Genomic DNA, 24,055 nt, shown 5'->3' on the forward strand with positions numbered 1-24,055 from the left:
GATTTGTTGCTGATGGTTGGTGCTATTGTTAGGTTTGTTGTTTTTTGGTTGTTAATTAGTTTCGTTAATCTTTTTCTGGTTTTGTGTCTAATTTGTTGTTGTTGTGTGGGGATTTTACTAATTGCGTGTTCAGTTTCTGTAACTAGGGTGTTTAATTCATCATATCTGGATTGCGGACTCCAATTGAATTTCGGTCCTCTGCTTAAAATTTCAATTTCAGTTTCATTAAAGGTTGTTTTGGAGATATTTACAATGGTGGGTTGAAATTATGCTCCTTGTGTATCTCTTTGTCAGTGTTTGAGACTGTTTTGTTCAATTTCGGTGATGTGGAGTGATTGATATTGTCGTTCGCTTTTTTGAAGTTATCTGTTTTCTTGTTAAGATTGTCTAGTTTCCTAGTGGCAATGTTTTCCGTTACGTAAAGTGAGTGTCTTAGAAAATCGTCCCAAGGGGAAGGTTGCGAGCTGCGTCTAAGTGTGCCTCGTAGAGTTGAGTGTTCACAATTGTCTTTTATCTGTAAAGGAACTTAATTTCTTCTTTTAGCCAAATGTTTTTGGTTTTATTTCGGGTGTTTCGTGTAGGAATGTTGACCTATGTTTTGGGTTGTAAGCTTTTAAAAATCTAGGAGTTTGATTATTAAGAAGGCATTCGTTCAAAAAGGTGATATCATTGTTGATCATCGTTATCTTTTTCCTCAGATTTAAATATTTATAAGCGTATTTGTGTGCCTGGTTGGCCGTACTATCGTAAGTTATGATCTTCATTTCCGTGTTGACGTTTAACCAATAATTTAGAGTTTAAGGGATGTTCCACCATTCAACACATTACAACAATTTATTCAATTATAAGAAGACCGTTTCGACTCCATCCCTCAAACTCTACATTATTGGTTAAACGTCAACATGGAAATGAAGATCATAACTTAACGAATGTACACTCCTAAGACATCAAGTTGCCTATTATCTTTAGAGATGAACCTTACACCTAGAATTTAATGTTTTTCATCTTTAACTTTTTTGTAGTTTACAAATTCTTCTTCCACCAGAATGAATACTCCCCTTCCTAGCATTCCTATCCTATCTCTGCGATACACTCTCCAGTTCCGTGAGAATATTTCTGCATCCATTATATCATCTCTCAGCCATGATTCAACTCCTATTACAATATCTGGTAAATACGATTATATATCTATTAAATTACTTAATTCTATTCTTTTTTTTTTACAGTACTTCTGCAGTTCAACACTAACATTTTTATGTCATCCCTACTTGACTTCCAGATCCAGGGAGCCTTATCACCGCTCCCTAGACCACTCCGTTTCCCTGAATGTACCTCCCTATAGCCCTTCTAAACAAATTCCTAACTTATATGTACCATTGCGGTTTAAGTGAAGGCCATCTAAGCGTAAATCCTTATCTCCTACCTTCCCATTAGGATCTAGAAATCTCACTACCAATTTCCCATATACCCAGTAACCCTCCTACACAGTATTCCACTGATAACAATCTCTGCTTCCTTAAACTTCACCTGTGCTGCATTTACTAGATCCCACACATCCCCAACTATGTTGGTACTTATATCTGCTTGCCTTACGTTGTTCATGCCAATGTGAATGACTGTCACCTTCTCCTTTCCTTCCTCCTCCTCATCTACTTTTCTCAACATCTGCCTTAACCTAATTCCTGATTAACACTCTACCGTGGTTCCTTCTCCTCCACACACTTTCCCCACATGTCTAACAATGGAATCTTCCATGACCAGAGCCTCAGCCCTACCCACCTCATTTGATCCCCTACCCTCCTGGTCAGCCCTATCTTTCCTGACTTCTGCAGAAGGTACTTCTTCCTTGCTTAAAGAATATGTGTTCCAGTCAATTAGTCACCAATGATGTGCATTTAGGGCAGTAGACCAGGTGGCAGATTCCCTATCAGTTGTTCACCTAGTCTTTTCAAAATAATTTCAAAGTTAAAAATTTATTGAATATGTCCCTAGGTATATTACTCCAATCCAACTCCTGTAAAAAAAATTGTCCCAATTGTCCCCTTAAATTCCAACGTTATATTGTGATCTTTTCTACTTTTAAAAAGGCCATTCAACCTTGATCAATCAATCAATACTGATCTGCATTTAGGGCAGTCGCCTAGGTGGCAGATTCCCTATCTGTTGCTTTCCTAGCCTTTTCAGAAATGATTTCAAAGAAATTGGAAATTTATTGAACATCTCCCTTGGTAAGTTATTCCAATCCCTAACTCCCCTTCCTATAAATGAATATTTGCCCCAGTTTGTCCTCTTGAATTCCAACTTCACCTTCATATTGTGATCTTTCCTACTTTTAAAAATGCCATTCAAACTTATTCGTCTACTAATGTCATTCCACGCCATCTCTCCGCTGACAGCTTGGAACATACCACTTACATGTAACATGTAATAAATATCATTTTTGGTCCGTATTGATGATATTTGATTGAAATAATAACATTAAGTTATTTATTAGACCACCTAATCAATACAAAATCGTCTTGGATGATTTACATAAATTTGTTAACTAATAGTGGTATATGTTTCGCGTTCCCTGAAGGCATCATCAGCCATAGTCTTAACCTTAAATTAAAAATAAGCGTCTAAATAACATGTAGTAATGAAATGAATTTCAAAATCTTGAAGAGATTTGAAGTAAAATAACATTAAAAATAACAATGATGGTTTGAAAATACAATTCGATGAGATATAATAGTGGAAGTATTAACAAAATTAACATTAGAAGGCTGCTAAAATAAGTTCAATGGATAAAACAACAGATTGTTATACAACAAGTAGTAAGATTGCATAAAAGTAAAGTTGATAGTCTGGCGGTTATAGTTAGACGATGGCGAAAAATCGTATATAATCAAAGTAAAGAAGAGAGAATAAAAGTCAAAGTTAGTCGAGAGATCCGAAGTTAATCGTGATCTTGAAGATAAGACGAAAGTCAGATGCATATGGTGAAGTTGTAGAACACGTTCAGGATATGAAGTTGGTGAATAGAAGTTGAAGAACAGTTTCAAATAGGATCACTATGGACCATCTCAAAATTTGAAGTGATGTTCAAATGTTGTAAATTGTGAGTTTGTAGGTATTCTAGTTGAAAAAGCATATAAAAGTGAAATCTGTAAAAGGAAGTAAGAAACGTAGAGTTAATTGTGTGAAAAGATATTTGAAAATATTGAAGTAGAATCGTGTGCACTTACCATTTGACGGTGACAAAGATAGCTTGTAACGTTATGAGTTAGAAGTATTTGCAACAGTAGACTTCTTGCTACGTGTGTTATAACTGAAGGTTTGTGCTGGAGGGGGGATCTGTTTGCGTTGATGTAACTATTGGAGGGGGGCTGCTATTGCACTTATTTTAGCAGCCTTCTGATGTTAATTTTGTTAATACTTCCACTATTATATCTCATCACATTGTATTTTCAAACCATCATTGTTATTTTTAATGTTATTTTACTTCTAATCTCTTCAAGATTTTAAAATTCATTTCATTACTACATGTTAGTTAGACGCTTATTTTTAATTTAAGGTTAAGACTATGGCTGATGATGCCTTCAGGGAAGGCGAAACATGTACCACTATTAGTTAACAAATTTATGTAAATCATCCAAGACGATTTTGTATTGATTAGGTGGTCTAATAAATAACTTAATGTTATTATTTCAATCACATACCACTTAGTCGAGCAGCTCGTCTTCTTTCTCCCAATTCTTCCCAGCCCAAACTTTGCAACATTTTTGTAACGCTACTCTTTTGTCGGAAATCACCCAGAACAAATCGAGCTGCTTTTCTTTGGATTTTTTCCAGTTCTTGAATCAGGTAATCCTGGTGAGGGTCCCATGCACTGGAACCATACTCTAGTTGGGGTCTTACCAGAGACTTATATGCACTCTCCTTTACATCCTTACTACAACCCCTAAACACCCTCATAACCATGTGCAGAGATCGGTACCCTTTATTTACAATCCCATTTATGTGATTACCCCAGTGAAGATCTTTCCTTATATTAACACCTAGGTACTTACAATGATCCCCAAAAGGAACTTTCACCCCATCAATGCAGTAATTAAAACTGAGAGGACATTTCCTATTTGTGAAACTCACAACCTGACTTTTAGCCCCGTTTATCAACATACCATTGCCTGATGTCCATCTCACAACATTTTCGAGGTCATGTTGCAGTTGCTCACAATCTTGTAACTTATTTATCACTCTATAGAGAATAACATCATCCGCAAAAAGCCTTACCTCTGATTCCACTCCTTTACTCCTACTGATGTCATTTCAGGCCTTCTCTTCACTAACAGCTGAGAGCAGCTAGTTAAATAGCTTGTCCCCTTACACCTCCCAGTCTACTAACAAAGTCTATACCAAAGTTAACTATTAAACGCTGAAATGAGGATCATATACCTAGTATGAGTGATACCAATATAAATGGTCCGTTATTGGACATTATGAGTAGCATTTATACTCTTGCATTGTCAGTACTGAAATTTCTAGCTTCATTAAAAAAATGGACAGTTTCCAACTGAGTGTCATTGCACAGTTTTAGTATATTCAGTATTTCTCAATATTATTAGGGGTACCTATGATTTTTTAAATTAGTTTGTGTGTAGATTTTCCTAATGAACTTCAGAAATGAAGGAACATCAGATAATGTACAGTCTCTTCATTATCTGTCACTATATCTACAGAGTATTATACTTCAGTGGGAGGTTTGAATTTTGAATGGTTTAGATGGTAGAAGCACTGGCGGGTTCGATCCAGGCCTACTGTGATAGCATTCAAAGGTGCTCTTATACGCCAGCCTTGTCTCAGTAGATTTATAAGCACATGAAATAACTGCTTCAGAAAAAAGTTCCAGCACCTCGACATCTCCAAAAACTGTATAATGTATTTATCGGATGTAAAATCAATAACATGGTCATGTTTTTTAAAGTTAGTTAACTGCCATATTTTGGCAGATTCTTCATCATTATTGGGTTATCTTGGCGGGTTCACTCCTGGCTCAGTCTTGTGGCATTTGACAGTGCTCAAACACATCGGCCTCGTGTCTGTAGATTTACTGGCATGTAAAAGAACTCCTGTGGGACGAAATTCTGGCACCTTGATGTCTCTGAAAAGTGTGACAGTAGTTAGTGGAACATAAAACCAATAACATTATTTTTTATTATTATTATTATTATTATTATTATTATTATTATTATTATTATTATTATTATTATTATTATTATTGGGTAATCCATTGTGTCCTCCATAAGTCCAACCCCTCGTCCACGTCGTGGGAGACGGACAACGGTACGAAGTAGGGGATAGCCTGTAAGGGTGAAGTACATCAGGGATCTTGTGTGCCCCAGGACCGCTACGGTAGCTGTGAAGGCCTTACAAGGAACCCTGAAAAGTAACGGCTAACAGGGCTCTGGTGAAGTCCTTAACGGCAACTGAGGCGGAGAAGGAGACCTTTGGTACGGGAAAGTTGGCGGAGGAGGCAACCCTTCCTCTTGGGGTAAAATAAAGAGGAAAACCTCTTGTCTTGTGGTGAAGAGGGATCTTCAAAGGCTAAGGGAGACTACCCCGACAGAAAACAGCAGGCTTGGAGGCGTAGGTGGCAGCCCCACCACCAAGCTCGGTGCTGTGGGCCAATAACTCGCACAACCTTAAATTACCTTATTACAGAAACATCAACAATGAGAAACCGGACTGATCCAAAGATGACGACCTTTGGCTTGAAAAGGCTAACGAAAATTGGGCTATGGAATGTGAGGACTCTGCGGGAATGTGGAAGGCTACGACAGGCAGTGGCATGTATGAGGAGTTATGGCCTGAACATCCTAGGTTTGAGTGAGGTAAGATGGAGTGAGTTTGGGGAATTGGCAACCCATGATAGAGCTACATTTGTACATTGTGGAAGACCCGAGGGCAATGGAGCGAGTTATGGAGGTGTGGGTATATTAATGGATAAGGAGGCCAAGAGGAGCCTTATGGAGTGGTACCCAGTGACGGAAAGGATAATAGTGGCACGTTTTAAGACCAATATTAGAAACATTGTGTGATAGTATGCTTTGCACCTATGGAGTCGGAGGAGGAGGAAGACAAACAGGCGTTCTATGGACATCTTAATAGAACGGTTAAGAAACAGAAAAGGAAGGATATCATCCTAGTTGGAGGAGATTTGTTGCAAAAGTGGGACAGGACAACGAAGGACTTGAACATATGGGAAGGCATGGTTTAGGAGAACGATATGAGAATGGACAGCTGTTTGTGGACTTCTGTGCAAGGCACAATTTGGTTATTGGTGGTACTATATTTCCACATAAAGACTGCCATAAGGTGACATGGGTATCACCAGATCATGGGACAGAAAACCAGATAGATCATGTGGCTATTGGACGAAGGTGGAGGAGTTCATTGTTGGATGTGAGGAACAAGAGAGGTGCGGACATCGGTAGTGATCACAATCTTGTTGTGGCTACCTTTAGAATGAAGATCCAGGCACAGAAGAGAAGGACAGAGCAGATAAGGAAGCGATATGATGTTGGAAAGCTAAGGGATGACAGAAATGTGAAAGAAGCCTTCAGGATAGAACTAAAGAATCGATTCCAAGCACTCACTGAGGTGGAGGATGAAACTATTGAGAAAAAATTGGTGAAGACTAGATCTGTATTTACTGAAGTGAAAATATCCTGGGTTTTAAGGACAGGAGGAAAAAAAGACTGGATGACTGACCAGACATAGGAAATTATCAGACAAAGGAACGAGATAAAGGAACTAATGAATGCATGTAAGACACGAGCAAGGAAGGCAGAATAGCAATCCAAATATGCTGCGAAGGATAAGGAAGTAAAGAGAAGTGTGAGGAGAGATCAAAGGAAATGGATAGATGACCTATCTCAACAAGCAGAGGAGGCAGCCAGAAAGGGAAATCTTAGAGAACTCTATACCATCACTAGAGTTCTGGCAAGGAAGCAGATGCAGAAAGACCATCCAGTCAGAAACAAAGATGGTGTCCTCCTAACAAACTCTGAGGATCAACTGAAGCGATGGCAGGAATATTTCTCTGCAGTGTTAAACCACCCCCTGGAGGAGCAAGTAGATGTAGGAGAAGGCGAAGAATAATAATAAGAAGAAGAAAATGAGGAAACCCAGCCTGACCCAAGGATTAAAGTCTGCATTCCAACAGTGGAGGAAATCAAGTGGGCATTGAGAGAGTTGCATATTGGTAAGGCAGCAGGTGTTGACAATATTCCAACAGAAGTCATGAAGGTTGATATGGATACCACTGCCAATATGTTGCAGCTGCTATTTGAGAAGATATGGGTAAATGGAGCAATGCCAGCAGATTGGAAATGTGGGTTGCTGGTGAAGTTGCCAAAGAAGGGCGATACGTCAAACTGTAACAGCTGGAGGGGCATTGCGCTTCTTTCAATCCCTAGCAAAGTCTTCACCGGGGTTCTGTTGAACAGAATTAAGGAGTATATCAACTTGAGGCTCCGATGGGAACAGACAGGCTTTCGACCGATTCGCTCGTGTGTAGACCAAATAAACACCTTGAGGATAATTCTGGAGCAGTGTGCTGAGTGGTCATCTCGCCTCTATGCAGTGTTCATCGACTTCGAAAAAGCTTTTGATTCGATCAACAGAGAAGCTGTGTGGAAGTGAAGCGGTATGGAGTGCCATCACAAATTACCGACCTCATTCAGGAAACATGCAGTGATTATACATGCACAGTCATTCATGAGGGCCCTGTATCTGTACGTTCAAGAGTATGTCAAGGTTGTATCCTCTCGTCAACCATGTTCCTGGTGGTGATTGATGCGGTAATGCGGAATGTAACGTGAAATGTGAAACGTGGTATCCAGTGGGGATTTGCTAATAGGTTAGAAGACCTAGACTTCGCTGACGATGTGTGTCTCCTGTCTGAGGCACATGGTGAAATGCAATCAAAGATTGAAGACTTGGTAAAAGAAGGAAAAAAAGGTGGGACTAGCGATCAACTCAAAGAAGACCAAGGCCTTAAGGATGAACACCAAAAAACTAGACACATTTGTCTTCAGTGATGAACCTATAGAGGATGTGCAGAGTTTCACCTACTTGGGCAGTGTAGTTACCAAAGATGGAGGAGCAGTACAGGATGTTTCTCAACGTATGCAAAACAGCAAATGGTGCCTTTGTTCGGCTCTATCCGGTATGGAAGAATAACAAAATATCTACCGGGACCAAACTTCACATTTTCCGAAGTAATGTCAAGGCTGTTCTACTATGTGGGTCCAAGACCTGGAAAGTGACTAAAGTGATTACCTCCAAGTTGCAGGCCTTTGTCAACCGCTGTTTAAGGAAAATTCTAAACATCTACTTGCCGAAAGTAATCTCCAATCATGAACTGTGGAGAAGGACGGGCAAAACCGAGATGGCAAAGCGGCGGAAATGGAAATGGATAGGGCATACGTTGAGGAAAGGGAATGAAGCCATTGATAGAGCGGCACTGGATTGGAACCTGCAGGGTAAAAGGAGGAGAGGAAGGCCAAACAAATGTGGCGAAGATCTGTACACATGGAGCCAATGGAAGAAGGTAAGATCTGGAGAGAGGTGAAGAGGTTGGCTGGCAACAGGATCAGATGGAGATGCTTTGTTGATGCCCTATGTTCCACAAAGAACAACAGGAATTAAGTCAAGTAAGTCAATCCATTGTCATCTGTACATAGATACACTATGTTCATAATTTTCAGGAAGTATTTTACTGATTATACCGTCATGGATGTGCACCTAGTTCAAATCTCGTAACTTTGCACTCAGGAGACATTGGGTTTAAATCCCTCTGTCGACAGGTCTGAAGATGATTTTCCGTGGTTTTCCATTTTCATACCAGGTAAATGCTGAAGCTGTACTGTAATTAAGGACACAGATGCTTCTTTTCCAGGGCTAGCCATTTCCTATCCTATTGTTGTCAAAAGACATAACTGAGTCGGTGCAGCGTTAAAACAGTAATAAAAATTGAACCAAAGAATACATGAACTATTTTTTTGATCATTGTTTCCTGTAGTGTGGGATCTGCTTGTTTGACAACTGTGCTGAAATAATATGATCTGCTCTTATTTCATTTTGTAATCACAGAAGCACTTGTTTGAGTCAGATCTCGTTTCTGCTACCCAGCTGTGTGTACAATATGTAACACCTGTATGCTTTGTATACAATACATTACACCTATGTGGAGCAAGGATGGATAGATAAAGAGATAACCATAATTTTTGTTGTTTGTTTTTAGATGAAATAATTTGTTTACCAAATTGTATCTACATTATGCAGCAAAACAAACCGTTCTGAAGTTACAAACATGTTTTGATCATCAAGATATGTCATTATAACATGCAAGGTGACGATGGCAGCACACATTTAACTGCGTCGGTACAGCATGTGTTCAAAATGTTCATCCTCGCATCTCGCATATTGTTCATAATGGTCCTGTAGATTGTTGAATATGTTGATAAACACAAGTTGCCACAAAGACACAAAATCATTACTGTATCTTCTCTAGTAATTCAGAAACATTCCTAGTTGGGCCATTTGAACAGAAAATGGATTCTTTCACTATGCCCCGAATTACAAGAGAAGATACAGAAATTTTTTGTATCCTTGTGGTAACCTGTGTTCATCTACATGTTCGACTAACTACAGGAGGACCGTTATGAACCATGTGTGAGACATGAGGGTGCATTTTAACACATTCCCGATCAGCATAGATACGTGTTGCCATCGTCACCTTGCATGTTGTAATGACATACCTTGATGTTCAGGAAATGTTTGTAATTTCAGTAGTTTGTTTTGGCGCATACTGTATTCTGTGTTGTAGTGTTGAGATACAGATTTTCTTTCATTTCTGGCCCATTAGGATTGCAACTAGAAGTTATGAGTACATCAGGATTACCATTGTGTCTGTCATAAGTTTTTAGTCCTGAGTTCTTTTGTAAAGATATCTCAGCACCCTGGTGAAGGATAATGGTAAAAAAATCATTTGTCCAATGTCACTCACTTGTTCATTTTCTCTGAAGATATTTTGTAAATATACGTAGTTTTCTGCTGATAATTTTGTTGTGTTTGATGAACTAAATTTTCTAATTCTATTCTGGTGTAATTATTTACAAACTGTTGGTTTATCAACATACCATATCTTAGTAAAATTTTAAAATAATTATTTCTTATGCTTACGAGGTAAGAATAGTAGTTCAGATTAAATCATCATAACATGAACTAATGGTAGGAGCAAAATATACTATTCTGAAGTTTTCATCTGGTTTCTAGAACTCTGAAGAAATGATAGTAACAACAATAATAATAATAATATTTACATTTTTCATCATTTCATGATCAAAATATCGTAAGCCTATTACGTGAAACATCAACATGTCCAGTACAGTATTTCAAACATCCTTGAATTGTGGAAGTTTCTAAAATTCAAGTACATTATGATTCTGTTCTCATACTGCAGGAAAAATCAAACTCATCTTGATATGAGAAGCCATCCAGGAGATGATGATTTTTTTGACAACCGGCCAGAGTGTGAATATGGAACATCCTGTTATCGCAAGAACATACTTCACAATCAACAGTACAAACATACAGGGTGTATTGCAAGGAAGAGGAAACCAGGTATATTCTGTTGTGTTGAAAATTGTACTTCACTATGGCAATATATGAAAGATGTGGTTTCTTGGTGTAGGTTTCATTAAAATTGTATGAACAATAGCTGACAACAGATGGTGCATGTAGTTGTCAGGGAGATTTGAATGAAACTATTTGTCTGAAACTTGAACTAAGACTTGTCATCAAGCAAGTGGCTGCACGGTTTGGATTACATAGATATCAGCTTAGATTCGGGGGATAATGGGTTTGAACCCCACTGTTTGCCACCCTGAAGATGGTTTTCTGTGGTTTCCCATTTTCACATCAGGCAAATTCTGGGGCTGTACCTTAATTAAGGCCATGGTCGCTTTCTTCCAGCTCCTAGCCCTTTCCTATCTCATTGTCACCATAAGATCTATCTGTGTCGATGTGATATAAAGCAGATCATAAAAAGAAAAAGAAGACTTGTACCCAAATTAAGATACCTTGGATATATATAGGCAGCAGAAAATAGAGGTAACTGTACTTATAGGAAGAGAATACAAAATGGTAGTGTATACAGAGATAGGAATATGCATAGGAACACATATTAGGATAAACACAATGTCAGATCAGCATCAGAAGAGTAAGCAACCGAAACACTGCTGTCTTCAAACAGACTGGCACTCTGCTAAACAGTGTCAGCGTTCTTCATTAATTTTCCCAGGCCTAGTGGCTCAGACGGTTGAGGCTCTGACCTTCTGACCCCAACTTGGCAGGTTCGATCCTGGCTCAGTCCGATGGTATTTGAACGTGCTCAAATACTTCAGCCTCATGTCGGTAGATTTACTGGCACGTAAAAGAACTCCTGCGGGACAAAATTCTGGCACCTCAGCATCTCCAAAAACTGCAAAAGTAGTTAGTAGGACGTAAAGCAAATAGCATTGTTATTATTTATTCATTAATTTCTTCTCAACAGCTAACAAGCTCATTTCTGCTACCCAGTTTAACCAGGAGAGCTAGCATGGACACAATTCCTGAAACTTGTTTTTGATACTAAATTAACATGGATGCTTTAATGACTTCTTACACTAAGAAACTAAACATGTTAAGATTTCTTATCAGCACAGTGTGACTCCACAGTGATCCTGGATTTTTGTCTTCCACTCATTTTACCCGAAGTACTGTATATTACAGCAAAATGAAGTCTTATTGAAATTAGGGTGGTAATGGGCAGGTTTTTCTTCATACAAGTCCTATTTACAGTGTGCGTGCTGAATCCAGTGTTCCAGTTCTAAACTTGAGGTATCAGCATGTGTTATTATCACATGCTGCTAATTATGTTTAGATTGGAGTTACAGTTTTTTCCATTAAACAGATTCCCCACCCCACCTGTATGTTGGACATCCATGAGCAGAGTCAGGGTGTGAGGTTAGAAGGAAAGTTAGGTTGTGCACTTTAGATTTCTGGAAGGTGTTAAAATGCACCAGGAAATGCAATTTGAATTACGTGCAAAGATCACATTCAGTACCAAGAGCCATTTATAATTTTGGTTGGCAAGCATTACTGTAATTAAAATATTCAATCAATATCAATCAATCAATCAATACTGATCTGCATTTAGGGCAGTTGCCCATGTGGCTGATTCCCTATCTGTTGTTTTCCTAGCCTTTTCTTAAATGATTTCAAAGAAATTGGAAATTTATTGAACATCTCCCTTGGTAATTTATTCCAATCCCTAACTCCCCTTCCTATAAATGAATATTTGCTCCATTTGTCCTCTTGAATTCCAACTGTATCTTCATATTGTGATCTTTCCTACTTTTAAAGACGCCACTCAAACTTATTCATCTAATAATGTCATTCATCGCCATCTCTCCGCTGACAGCTCGGAACATACCACTTATGTAAAAGTTTCAAACAAATTTATTAAAAAACCACCATTCCAATAATTACAGTCTTTAAGTTTAAGATACAAATATTAGATATATGTTAAACTTAAAGATTGTAAAGTATTGTAATGTTGGTTTTTTTAATAAATTTGTTTGAAACTTTTACATTCTGTACTGTAATACGGCTATCATAATGAGTCTCATAACATGTAACATACCACTTAGTTGAGCAGCTAGTCTTCTTTCTACCAATTCTTTCCAGCCCAAACTTTGCAACATTTTTGTAACGCTACTCTTTTGTCGGAAATCGCCCAGAACAAATGGAGCTGTTTTTCTTTGGATTTTTTCCAGTTCTTGAATCAGGTAATCCTGGAGAGGGTTCCATACACTGGAACCATACTCTAGTTGGGGTCATACCAGAGACTTATATGCCATCTCCTTTACATCCTTACTACAACCCCTAAACACCCTCATAACCATGTGCAGAGATCTGTACCCTTTATTTACAATCCCATTTATGTGATTACCCCAATGAAGATCTCCTTATATTAACACCTAGATACTTACAGTGATCCCTAAAAGGAACTTTCACCCCATCAACGCAGTAATTAAAACTGAGAGGATTTTTCCTATTTGTGAAACTCACAACCTGACTTTTAACCCTGTTTATCAACATACCATTGCCTGCTGTCCATCTCGCAACATTATCGAGGTCACATTGCAGTTGTTCACAATCTTGTAAATTATTTATTGCTCTATACAGAATAACATCATCTGCAAAAAGGCTTACCTCTGATTCCACTTCTTTACTCATATAATTTATATACAGGGTGAAGCGTAATTCGCGCACTCGGGCGTCGCAGCGCGACTCCTCACATGCCAGCAATAAAAAAATGACTCTTACAAAATTTCGTCTTGCGAGTATATCCGGTAGAAAACGGATGTTAAAGAATAGCAATCTGGCAACACTGTAACCATATGTAGGGTAACTACCGCTGTCAGCACGTTTGCCTCGTGCTGTACAGTTGGTGCAGTGGGTAGAGTTTTTGGTTGGCATGCAGGAGGTCGATGGTTCGATCCTGGGTTGAGGTGTATTTTTTATTTGCTAATTTCCATCTGACATTACCTACTGTAATACAGTAAGACACCGTTTCTGAGGTCACATGTATCCTACATTTACAACATAATAATAATAATAATAATAATACATTGAGATACGTACTAAACAGCATGCGGTTACCAGACGCAATGTTGAAAAGCAGAATTATTGGGACCATGGTGATAACACATACAAATTGTAACCGAGTTTGGACATTATTCGCAGAGCACGTTGCTAGGCCTACTGGTAACGTAAGGCCCTAACGAAATGTAATGGACCTGAACGAGGCAAGAATAATAGTTGGTACTAATCTATGGGACTACTGGAGGAGGGTACAAAGAAAACAGGTTTCACATCTAGTAGATGAAGTGGTGCGAATAAATTCACGCCCACCATGTGGAAAGGGCGCCTTTCAAAGCTGACCAATGAAAACGATTGTTCATCCATTTCTAGGATCGTAGTATGTAAGTGCAAATGGTTTCTAGAGGACCCACTGCAATCGCTGTTGACGATTAAGGTGCCAGATACCATACCACCTGGACTACATTTACGAAATAAAAAACACGCCTCAACCCAGGATCGACCACTCAACCTCCTGCATTCTAACCCAAAACTTGATCCATTGCACCAACTGTACAGTACGACTAACTTCTGCTGACAGAGGTAGTTACCCTACATGTGGTTACAGTGTTGCCAGATTGTTACTCTTCAACGTCGTTTTTCTGCCGGATATACTCGCAAGATGAAATTTTGTAAGAGACATTTTTTTTATTGCTGGCATGTGAGGAGTCACGCTGCGACGCCCGAGTGCGCGAATTACGCTTCACCCTGTATATAAGAAAACATAAAGGGTCAGATAAAGCTTCACCTGATCTAATTCTCTGAGATCTATTTTCTAGAAATATAGCAACCCATTCAGTCACTCTTTTGTCTAGTCCAAATGCACTCATTTTTGCCAGTAGTCTCCCATGATCCACCCTATCAAATGCTTTAGACAGGTAAATCGCAATACAGTCCATTTGACCTCCAGAATCCAAGATATCTGCTATATCTTGCTGGAATCCTACAAGTTGAACTTCAGTGGAATAACCTTTCCTAACACCGAACCGCCTTCTATCCAACCAGTTATTAATTTCACAAACATGCCTAATATAATCAGAAAGAACGCTTTCCCAAAGCTTACATGCAACGCATGTCAAACTTACTGGCCTGTAATTTTCAGCTTATGTCTATGTCTATCACCCTTTCCTTTATACACAGGGGCTACTACAGCAACTAGCCATTCATTTGGTATAGCTCCTTCAAGCAAACAATAATCAAATAAGTACTTCAGATATGGTACTATATCCCAACCCATTGTCTTTAGTATATCCCCAGAAATCTTATCAATTCCAGTCGCTTTTCTAGCTTTCAACTTTTGTATCTTACCGTAAATGTCATTGTTATCATATGTAAATTTTAATACTTCTTTAGCATTAGTCTCCTCCTCTCTCTGGACATTATCCTTGTAACCAACAATCTTTACATACTGCTGACTGAATACTTCTGCCATTAGAAGATCCTCACATACACACTCCTCTTGTTCATGAATTATTCCTGGAATGTCCTTCTTGGAACCTGTTTCTGACTGAAAATACCTATACATTCCCTTCCATTTATCACTAAAGTTTGTATGACTGCCAGTTATGCTTGCCATCATGTTATTCTTAGCTGCCTTCTTTGCTAGATTCAATTTCCTAGTAATGTCCTTCAATTTCTCCTTACTTCCACAGCCATTTCTAACTCTATTTCTTTCCAATCTGCACCTCCTTCTTAGTCTCTTTATTCCTCTATTATAGTAAGGTGGGTCTTTACCATTTCTTACCACCTTTAAAGGTACAAACCTGTTTTCACATTCCTCAACAATTGCTTTAAACCCATCCCAGAGTCTGTTTACATTTTTATTTACCGTTTTCAACCGATCATAGTTACTTTTCTTAAAACTGGTCATGCCTGCTTTATTAGCCATATTGTACTGCCTAATAGTCCTACTTTTAAGACCTTCCTTTTTAACACATTTATTATAAACTATGATAAAAACAGCTTCATGATCACTAATGCCATCTATTACTTCGGTTTCTCTGTAGAGCTCATTTGGTTTTATCAGCACCCCATCCAGAATATTCTTCCCTCTAGTTAGTTCCATCTCTTTCTGAACAACCAGCTGTCCTTCCCATATTAGCTTATTTGCCATTTGTTGGTCATGCTTCCTGTCATTCGCATTCCCTTCCCAATTGACATTTGGTAAATACAGATCCCCCGCTACAATCACATTCCTTTCTGTGTCGTTTCCCACATAGCTGATTATCTTATCAAATAATTCTGAATCCGTGTCAGCGCTACCCTTTCCCGGTCTGTACACTCCAAAGACATTAAGTTGCCTGTTATCTTTAGAAATTAGCCTTACACATAGAATTTCATGTTTCTCCTCTTTAACTTTTTCGTAGCTTACAAATTCTTCTTTCACCAGAATGAATACTCCCCCTCCCACCATTCCTATCTTGTCTCTACGATACACTCTCCAGTTCCATGAGAAAATTTCTGCATTCATTATATAATTTCTCAGCCATGATTCAACTCCTATTACAATATCTGGTAAATATGTATCTATTTAATTACTTAATTCTATTCCTTTCTTTACAATACTTCTACAGTTCAATACTAACATTTTTTTGTTATCCCTACTTGACTTCTATATCTCTGTACCCTTATCACCGCTCCCTAGACAACCCTGTTTCCCTGAATGTACCTCCCTATTACCCTTCCAAACAAATTTCCTAACTTATACGTACCACTGCGGTTTAAGTGAAGGCCATCTGAGCGCAGATTCCTATCTCCTACCCACCCATTAGGATCTAGAAATTTCACTCCCAGTTTCCTGCATACCCACTCCATAGTCTCATTTCAATCCCCAATCACCCTTCTGTCAGTATCCCTCTTACACAGAATTACACTCATAATAATCTCCGCTTCCTTAAACTTCATCCGTGCTGCATTCTATTTCTCTTTAAATTGACTAGTAATATTAAGGTGGTCAAAAATACAGGAAGTAATAGTATGCAGGCACATATTATCCATCATTAATGTTCCAGTCTCTTTTTTCACTTTTCTTTTTTTATAACATCAGTTCAGTAGTACATATGAGGAATGAGGGAGTTTGCTGTTCTTTCCTGAGTTAAATCTAGTATTCTTCACAAATAAAATAGTTAAGGTTGCATTTGATGTTGGTCTCTCTGTTGGACTTCTTGTGCCAGGTAAATGCCACTCAGCTTCCTCATATTTAGAATCTACCAATTCAATAGGTTTTAGGATACATATGCTTTCAATACACTTGTGGACTGAGATTCCATTTTTTCTGTGCACTCAATGGACTGCGGGATTCCAGTAAGACCTATAATTACCTGAATGTTCAGTACTGACAAAACTTACGCTAAGGATGGTGAAGCATCAGAAACTATTAAATCTTGAACACAGCCCTACAGCTTGAATCACTACAGATACCGGTATTTGCCCTGGCTGTAAAGTTCACAAAACAAAACCTAAGAAGTTATTTTATTTCCATAATTTGTATTATTTTATGGGGAAAATATTTGATCATCCTTAGACAAATTGTAATTTTTCAACTTTTTGTTGTAAACATACTATAAAGTAAGTTGCTGTATGACAAAAGATAATGTACATCCAGCAGCTTTTTGCAGTGGGGGCATGTAGTCAGTTGCAGTCACCAGTCCATTGTCACTTTTGATTTTAACTGCTCAATAATTACACACTGCCGTACTTCTTCTGCTGCTGCTGCTGCTGCTGCTGCTGCTGCTGCTACGACTAAAAATCCTTGTAAAAGGGCATGGTTGTCACCATAGGATCCCTCAGCTTAAATAATAATAATAATAATAATAATAATAATAATAATGTTGGGTAAAATATACATGTTTATTCATGAAAAATATTATCTATATGTGTAGATTAAGGTGATTATGGGATTGATCACTAAGTTTATTATTTTTGACTCTGTTATTGTTTGGGTCATCAGTTTATAGACTGGTTTGATGCAACCCTCCGTGCCACCCTGTCCTGTGCTAACATATTCATTTCTACGTAACTACCACTTCTACTCTAATCTGTTCATCATAACCTGGTCTACCCCTGCCGTTCTTACCACCTGCACTTCCCTCAAAAACCAACTGAACATGTCCTGGGTGCCTTTAAGATGTGTCATACAATTCCAACCCTTCCTATGGTCAAATTTTGCCAAATTATTCTCTTCTCACCCACTCAATTTAGTATCTCTTCATTCGTGATTCAATCTACCCCAATCTACCCATCTCACCTTTAGCATCCTTCTGCAACACCACATTTCAAATCTTCTATTCTCTTTCTTTCTGCACTAGTTATCTTCCATGTTTCACTTCCATATAATGCCACGCTCCAGGCGAAAGTCTTCAAAAACATCTAATTCCAATATCAATTTTCAAAGTGAGCAAATTTCTGTTCATAAGCAAGACCTTCCTTGCTTGTGCTAGTTTGCATTTTATGTCGTCCTTCTGCCATTATTAGTTATTCCACTGCCCAAGTAACTGTATTCATCTACTTCCTTTTAAGACTTCATTTCCTGACTAATATTTCCTGCATCACCTGAATTCATTTGACTGCACTCCCTTCCTTTGGTTTGGATTTACTTATTTTCAGTGATGGGTAAAGTAAAAAATAAAAGTAATTGGGCTCATCTACAGTTACCTGAGAAAAGTTTACTCAGTTTCAATTACTTTTTCAACAAGTAATCAGTAAAATTACAATTACCTTACTTCACAGAACATGAGTCTTTAGGGAATAACTAATCCTTTTTTTTACAGGGGAACGGAATGATACCAATTTGGCAAGGAAAAATACTTCATTTTTGGTTTCTTTAGCATACATATGTAAGGTGGCTATAATAATCAAGTGAGACTAAACAAACTTTCAGAATTTTTTATCTCAAGCAAGGTTTGCATGCCACATTCATGTTTTCCGTACTTTCAGCATAACGAATTCAAAATACAAGTAAACCCCGTTATATGCGATTTTGGTTTTAAGTCTAGTGCTGCCATCTGTTAACAGTATGTGGAAGCTGTAATGCCTTAAGGCGGGCAGACATGCGTGCTGAATTCTGTAACATTGTCGTGCACCAAGGTTAAACGGGGCAAGTGCATCTCTTCGCGCATCTTCTGTCGTGTTTGTCAAGACTTGAATCGTCAGTTCCGGTCAGTAAAGCTGTGAAGTTGCACTCGACAGGTTTCCTATTCAAAACGCTGGATAAAAGGAAAGTAAGTGTGACTGTCGAAGGAATAAGCATGTACCAAAGTCGTATTAGTTAGAAACAAAATTAGAAGTTTTGGATCACAATAACAAAGGTGCGGGTATTTTTTATATTCAGTGTGCTTTGGGACCTAATGAACCTACTGTGAGAACTATTCATAACAATGCGGAATCAATTCGAAAAACTGTTCAGTCTTCTACTAATGTAAGTGTGACTAGAGTGACCAATTGACTCAGACGGTTGAGGCGCTGGCCTTCTGACCTAACTTGGCAGGTTTGATCCTGGCTCAGTCCGGTGGTATTTGAAGGTGTTCAGATACGTCAGCCTCGTGTCGGTAGATTTACTGGCACGTAAAAGAACTCCTGCGGGACTAAATTCCGGCACCTCGGCGTCTCCAAAAACCATAAAAGTAGTTAGTGGGACGTAAAGCAAATAACATTATTATTATTATTATTATTATTATTATTATTATTATTATTATTATTATTATTATTATTATTAGAGTGACCAATTTTTTCTTCTCCTCCTCCTCCTTGGGGCCTCTAAATATTAGTTCCAAATTAGCATCGACCTCTAAGATCTTTTGCTACCATATTTTTCCTTCATTCCCACCTAGACATACCTACTCCCTTCACAAAGCTGCAGGTTGTTCTTATTGGGTCTTCTTGGATTTTTTCTCTCTTCACCTGGTTGTCCTAGAGTGGAGAGTCTGATTCTAGCCAGCGCCTCGCATTCAAAAAGTGTTGTATTCAGCTGATTCCTTTGCTTCATTGCATTTCCTCCATATGTTGTCTCTTATTACTCCAATTCTATGTAGGTGTTTTTTCAGATGGCAGTGTCCTGTCAACAGTCCTACTACACATCTTATATTTTCTCCGCTGAGTTTCAACAGTTCTTTAGTATGCTTCTTGTTTGGTCCTTTTATCAGTTCCTTTGCAAGCCTGCATCCTGGAGTATTTTTCCAGTTCTCCATTTATTTCTTTTGTATCCATTTTACTATGTAGTGTCGGGCTTGTCCATAGGAAATCCCGCATACAGGTTCTGGGCTTACAAAATGTGTTTCTGCCCCTTTCCTGGCCAGTTTATCTGCCTTTTCATTTCCTTCTATACCTGCATGCCCGGGTACCCATATTATTTTGACAATATTGTACTTTGAGAGCTTCAGGAGAAGTGAGTGGCAATACCAGAGAATTCTGAATATTATCCGGACTGTCTCTAGTGCCTTAATGGCAGCTTGGCTGTCCGTAAAAATAAAAATGTTCTTATTCCTATAGTTCATTTTCAGATTTTCTTCAAGACATGTTGTGATAGCTATCATTTCAGCTTGAAAGACTGTAGTGTGTCTGCCCAGGCTCATCTGGATTGATCTCTCAGGTCTTCCCCTGTTGATCTCTCCTCCTGTGCCATCCACAGTCTTTGAGCCATCAGTCCACCACACTATATCTTCTTTTGTCAGTATTCCATTTGTTGATATCCCAGTCTTCCCTTTTTTTTATTATCTGGGTCTCAAACTGTTTTTCAAAGTTGTACTTTGGTATCATAAGATCAGAAGGCATGTGTAGAGCTTCCTCTGTTATTACTCTGTTAATTTTACAGTGTCCTAGATTGGGTCTTTGTGCATTCCAGCACTCTGATTGTGCCAATCTCTATGAACTCATTCTAGCCTGTCCTTTTGTGAAATTGCATAGTGATGGGGGGTCTAGTAAAGTATTCAAGGCTTTTGTCGGCGTAGTTCTCATAGCTATGCTATCTGTAGGCTATCCAATCTACTGCCGACTTTTCCTTGATTTACTTTCTGCCACCAGATGATTGTAGCATAGGCCATCAACGGTCTAATGATCATTGTGTATATCCACATTACCATTGATGGTTTTAGGCCCCATGTCTTCCCAGCAACTCTTTTACATGCATACAAGAAGTTCTTGGCCCGGGTTATGTTCCTTTCTATATGTGGATTCCAGGTTAGATTTTTATCTAACACTACACCTAAGTGCAGTGCCTGTTCTTCCATATACAGTATATATCTTGCCCAGTGATTTCTTTCCCTCTAAATTTCTCCTTCTTGTAAAAGGGACCAGAGTTATCTTGTTCGGGTTGACTGATAGTTGTTCTTCCCGACACCAGTTCTCCACAAGGTTGAGTGATATTTGCACGAGTCCTGGATAACACTCATCACCTTACCTCGTACCACAATCACTAGGTCATCTGCGTATCCTTGTGTATAGAAACCTTGTTCGTTGAGCATAGCTATGATTTTGTTCACCACGAGGTTCCACAGCAGAGGCGAAAGAACTCCTCCCTGAGCACAGCCTCGGGTGGCCCTAACCGTCAGCGTTTCTTCAAATGGGGTTGCTTTTATCTTCCTTCCGTCCAACGTGGATTTAATCCATTTGACGACGGTTTTACTCACCTTGCTCTTTTCCAATGCTTTGTTCATAGAGTCATAGGTTGTATTGCTGAAGGCTCCTTCTATATCTAGAAATGCCACCTGTGCAATTTCCTTATATTCTAGGCTTTCCTCTAGTTTACAAACCAACTGGTGGAGTGCTATTTCAGTGAATCTGTCAGGTCTATATGCAAACTGATTTTCATGTAACGTTGAGTTCAGTTGCACCACTCTTCTGATATATTAATCCAGAATTTTCTCCATTGCTTTCAGCATGAAGGAGGTTAAACATAATGATCTGTATGCTTTGACTTGGGCATAGTTTGCCCTTCCAGGTTTAGGTATGAATACTGCTTTAGCTTCCGACCATGATTTCAGCACGTACCCTAAAGCTAGACTAGCTCTGAATAGTATCTCCCGTCCTTCCTGTAGGAGTATCGGAAGTATCTCCTCTGGCCCCAGAGCCTTTATAGGGTGAAACGTGTCGATTGCCCATTTTACATAGTTGTGTTTTATTATTCTATTGGCACAGTTCCAGTCTGCTCTTCAAGCTCAATTCTCTGTTCCAACCGTTTCTTCTTCTGTCATCTCCTCAGCCTCAGGCATCTCCAGTGTGTAAACGACCCATCTGGTTCCTTCAGTGTCCCCACCTGATTTATATGGGTTGCTTTAAGAACCTTCTGGAGCCTTGCTGTTTCAATGTGTGATTCCACTTTCTCACAGAACGGTCTCCAAGATTTTCTTTTTGCTTTCCGTATCTCGAGGTTATACTCATTGAGTTTCCTATGATATTCGTCCCACATACCATTTCTAGATGATATTCTACACAACATCCTAACCTCTTTTTTCATTTTGAGTAGTTTGTTGTTCTACCACCTTACTCGTACTTTTTTGGTGTTTTTCTTTTCTTTGAGAGGACAGTTGTCATGGAATGAGTCTATAATGGCTTCTTCTAATAGTTGCACTGCGTCATCCAATTGTTTCTGTCCTCTCACGTTAGTTGGAATTTTTTGTACAGCCTTTCCTAGAAATTATCTGTATCTATCTCAAGTAGTTCTTTTTGGGTCTCTGTACGTCTCAATCCCACATAGTCTCGCATCTATTGCAAATTAGATGTGCTGGTGGTCTGCCAATGATGGTTCCTCCAGCACCTTCCAGTCTTTAATAAAGTTTGCAGTATGCGTAGTGCTTAGTGTAATGTCCATTACCTCCCTACAATTTTTATTTATAAATGTAGGCTTATTTCCTAGGTTTAGTATCGTCAACTCAGTTCCAATAATAAACTCTAGTAAAGACTCACTTCTTGCATTGCAGTTCGTGCTGCTCCATGATGTGTGATGTGAATTTGCATCTGCTCCAAGGACTAGGTGTTTGCCTTTCCTCTTTGTGTTGCAATTTAGGTTCTCAACTTCTCCTGATGGGAGCAGATTACTTGAGTCATATGGGAGGTATGCAGAGCCTATGGTTATTTCTCTGGGACCTTCCCAATTTCCAAGTTTTATCTTGGCCATCTCTATGTTCTTTGAACAATGTTCCTGCAACATAAGGCATTTTAGTTTCTGCTCACAAGAAAACATGTTCTAGGCATATTCGATGTAGTATCGTACATTAGGTTACCACCAGTCCTGCTACTCTGCCCTTAACTACCCATGGCTCTTGTATGAGAGCCACATCGTTAGCTTTGGACTTGAACTTTGAAATTTGATCTGCCCAAGTCCAAGCTTGGCCTTAAGGCCTCTCTTCTTGAGCTCTTCAAAATATCTTTCATTAAGGGCCAAAACAATGTCCTTCCTGTGTCATCAGTAGTTGTTGCATTTAGCACTCTCCACTCTTTCGTCGGAAGTTTGTTGTCATGCTGATGTATTCTGAGAAGCACATCATCAACCTTCATCTTGTCAAATGGAGGAGGAAACTTGGTGATGACCTTTGTAGTATTCAGCACCTTCTTGGCTTCTGCCACCTCCAAATTCTCCCCTTTCCAAGGATTGCAATTGGCCACTGTCTGTTCCAGCCAGCTTTTAATTTCTGGATTTGCACTGATCAGTACCATTGCTCCACTTTCCAGCCTTGGAGACTCGAGGAAGTCTGGAAGGCATCCATCTGACAGGTGTTTCATTTGCTCTATCAGAGCAGATGAAAGTTCCTTCACATATTCCTCCTTCAGTTTCCCGTCTGGAAAGGTTTTAGGTATTATTGCTACCTTGATTGAAGTTAGTCTTTCCGAAAAGGACATAACCGTCTCTTCTTTCTGTTTCTTGGCGGGCGGTTTTGTATCCGAACTTGATGGCATACTATCCCCCGACCTTGGCCTTTTGGGCATTGTCGGAGGGATAGCCTCTCGCCGATCCCTGTTCCTTGGCTTCTTCTCCAACCAAGTTCCAGCCACTATTTCGGCTTCCTTCCTTGCTCTCTTCCTTTCCTTGTAATATGCACTGTTGCGAGGTGGTCTGTCGATATGAAATCTGTTGATTTTCGATGGAGAAATCTTCAGTTCTGTCTCTAGGGACGTTCCTGGTTTGCTTGTGGTATCAGTCTGCTCTACTGGAGCTTCTATTGCCATTTCTTGTTTTGAGTCGGCAGCAGGCTGTCCAATTGGGACTTCTGTCTCCATTTTTTCATCTTGGGCTTGCTCCCGGATCTGCTGTACTGGAGCTTCCATGGCTTCCCTTGATGTTGAAGTTTTTGAAATTGGTTCTTTATAAGCATCAATATTTCAATCAGTC

At 39.1% G+C, this 24,055-nt stretch overlaps 1 protein-coding gene across 4 annotated transcripts in view; it reads left to right on the forward strand.

Moving 5' to 3' along the window:
* The window catches only part of LOC136862755 (aprataxin and PNK-like factor), a 175,544-nt gene that overhangs the window by 104,771 nt on the left and 46,718 nt on the right, over positions 1-24,055 (forward strand). For all 4 annotated transcript variants that reach the window (XM_067138988.2, XM_067138987.2, XM_067138989.2 and 1 more), the window contains exon 3: positions 10,511-10,671. In XM_067138988.2, coding sequence (XP_066995089.2) covers positions 10,511-10,671 — 161 coding nt within the window. The remainder of the gene's footprint in view (positions 1-10,510; positions 10,672-24,055) is intronic.

This window comes from Anabrus simplex, chromosome 2, assembly GCF_040414725.1.
Source record: "Anabrus simplex isolate iqAnaSimp1 chromosome 2, ASM4041472v1, whole genome shotgun sequence".
In the NCBI taxonomy this organism is placed as follows: domain Eukaryota; kingdom Metazoa; phylum Arthropoda; class Insecta; order Orthoptera; family Tettigoniidae; genus Anabrus; species Anabrus simplex.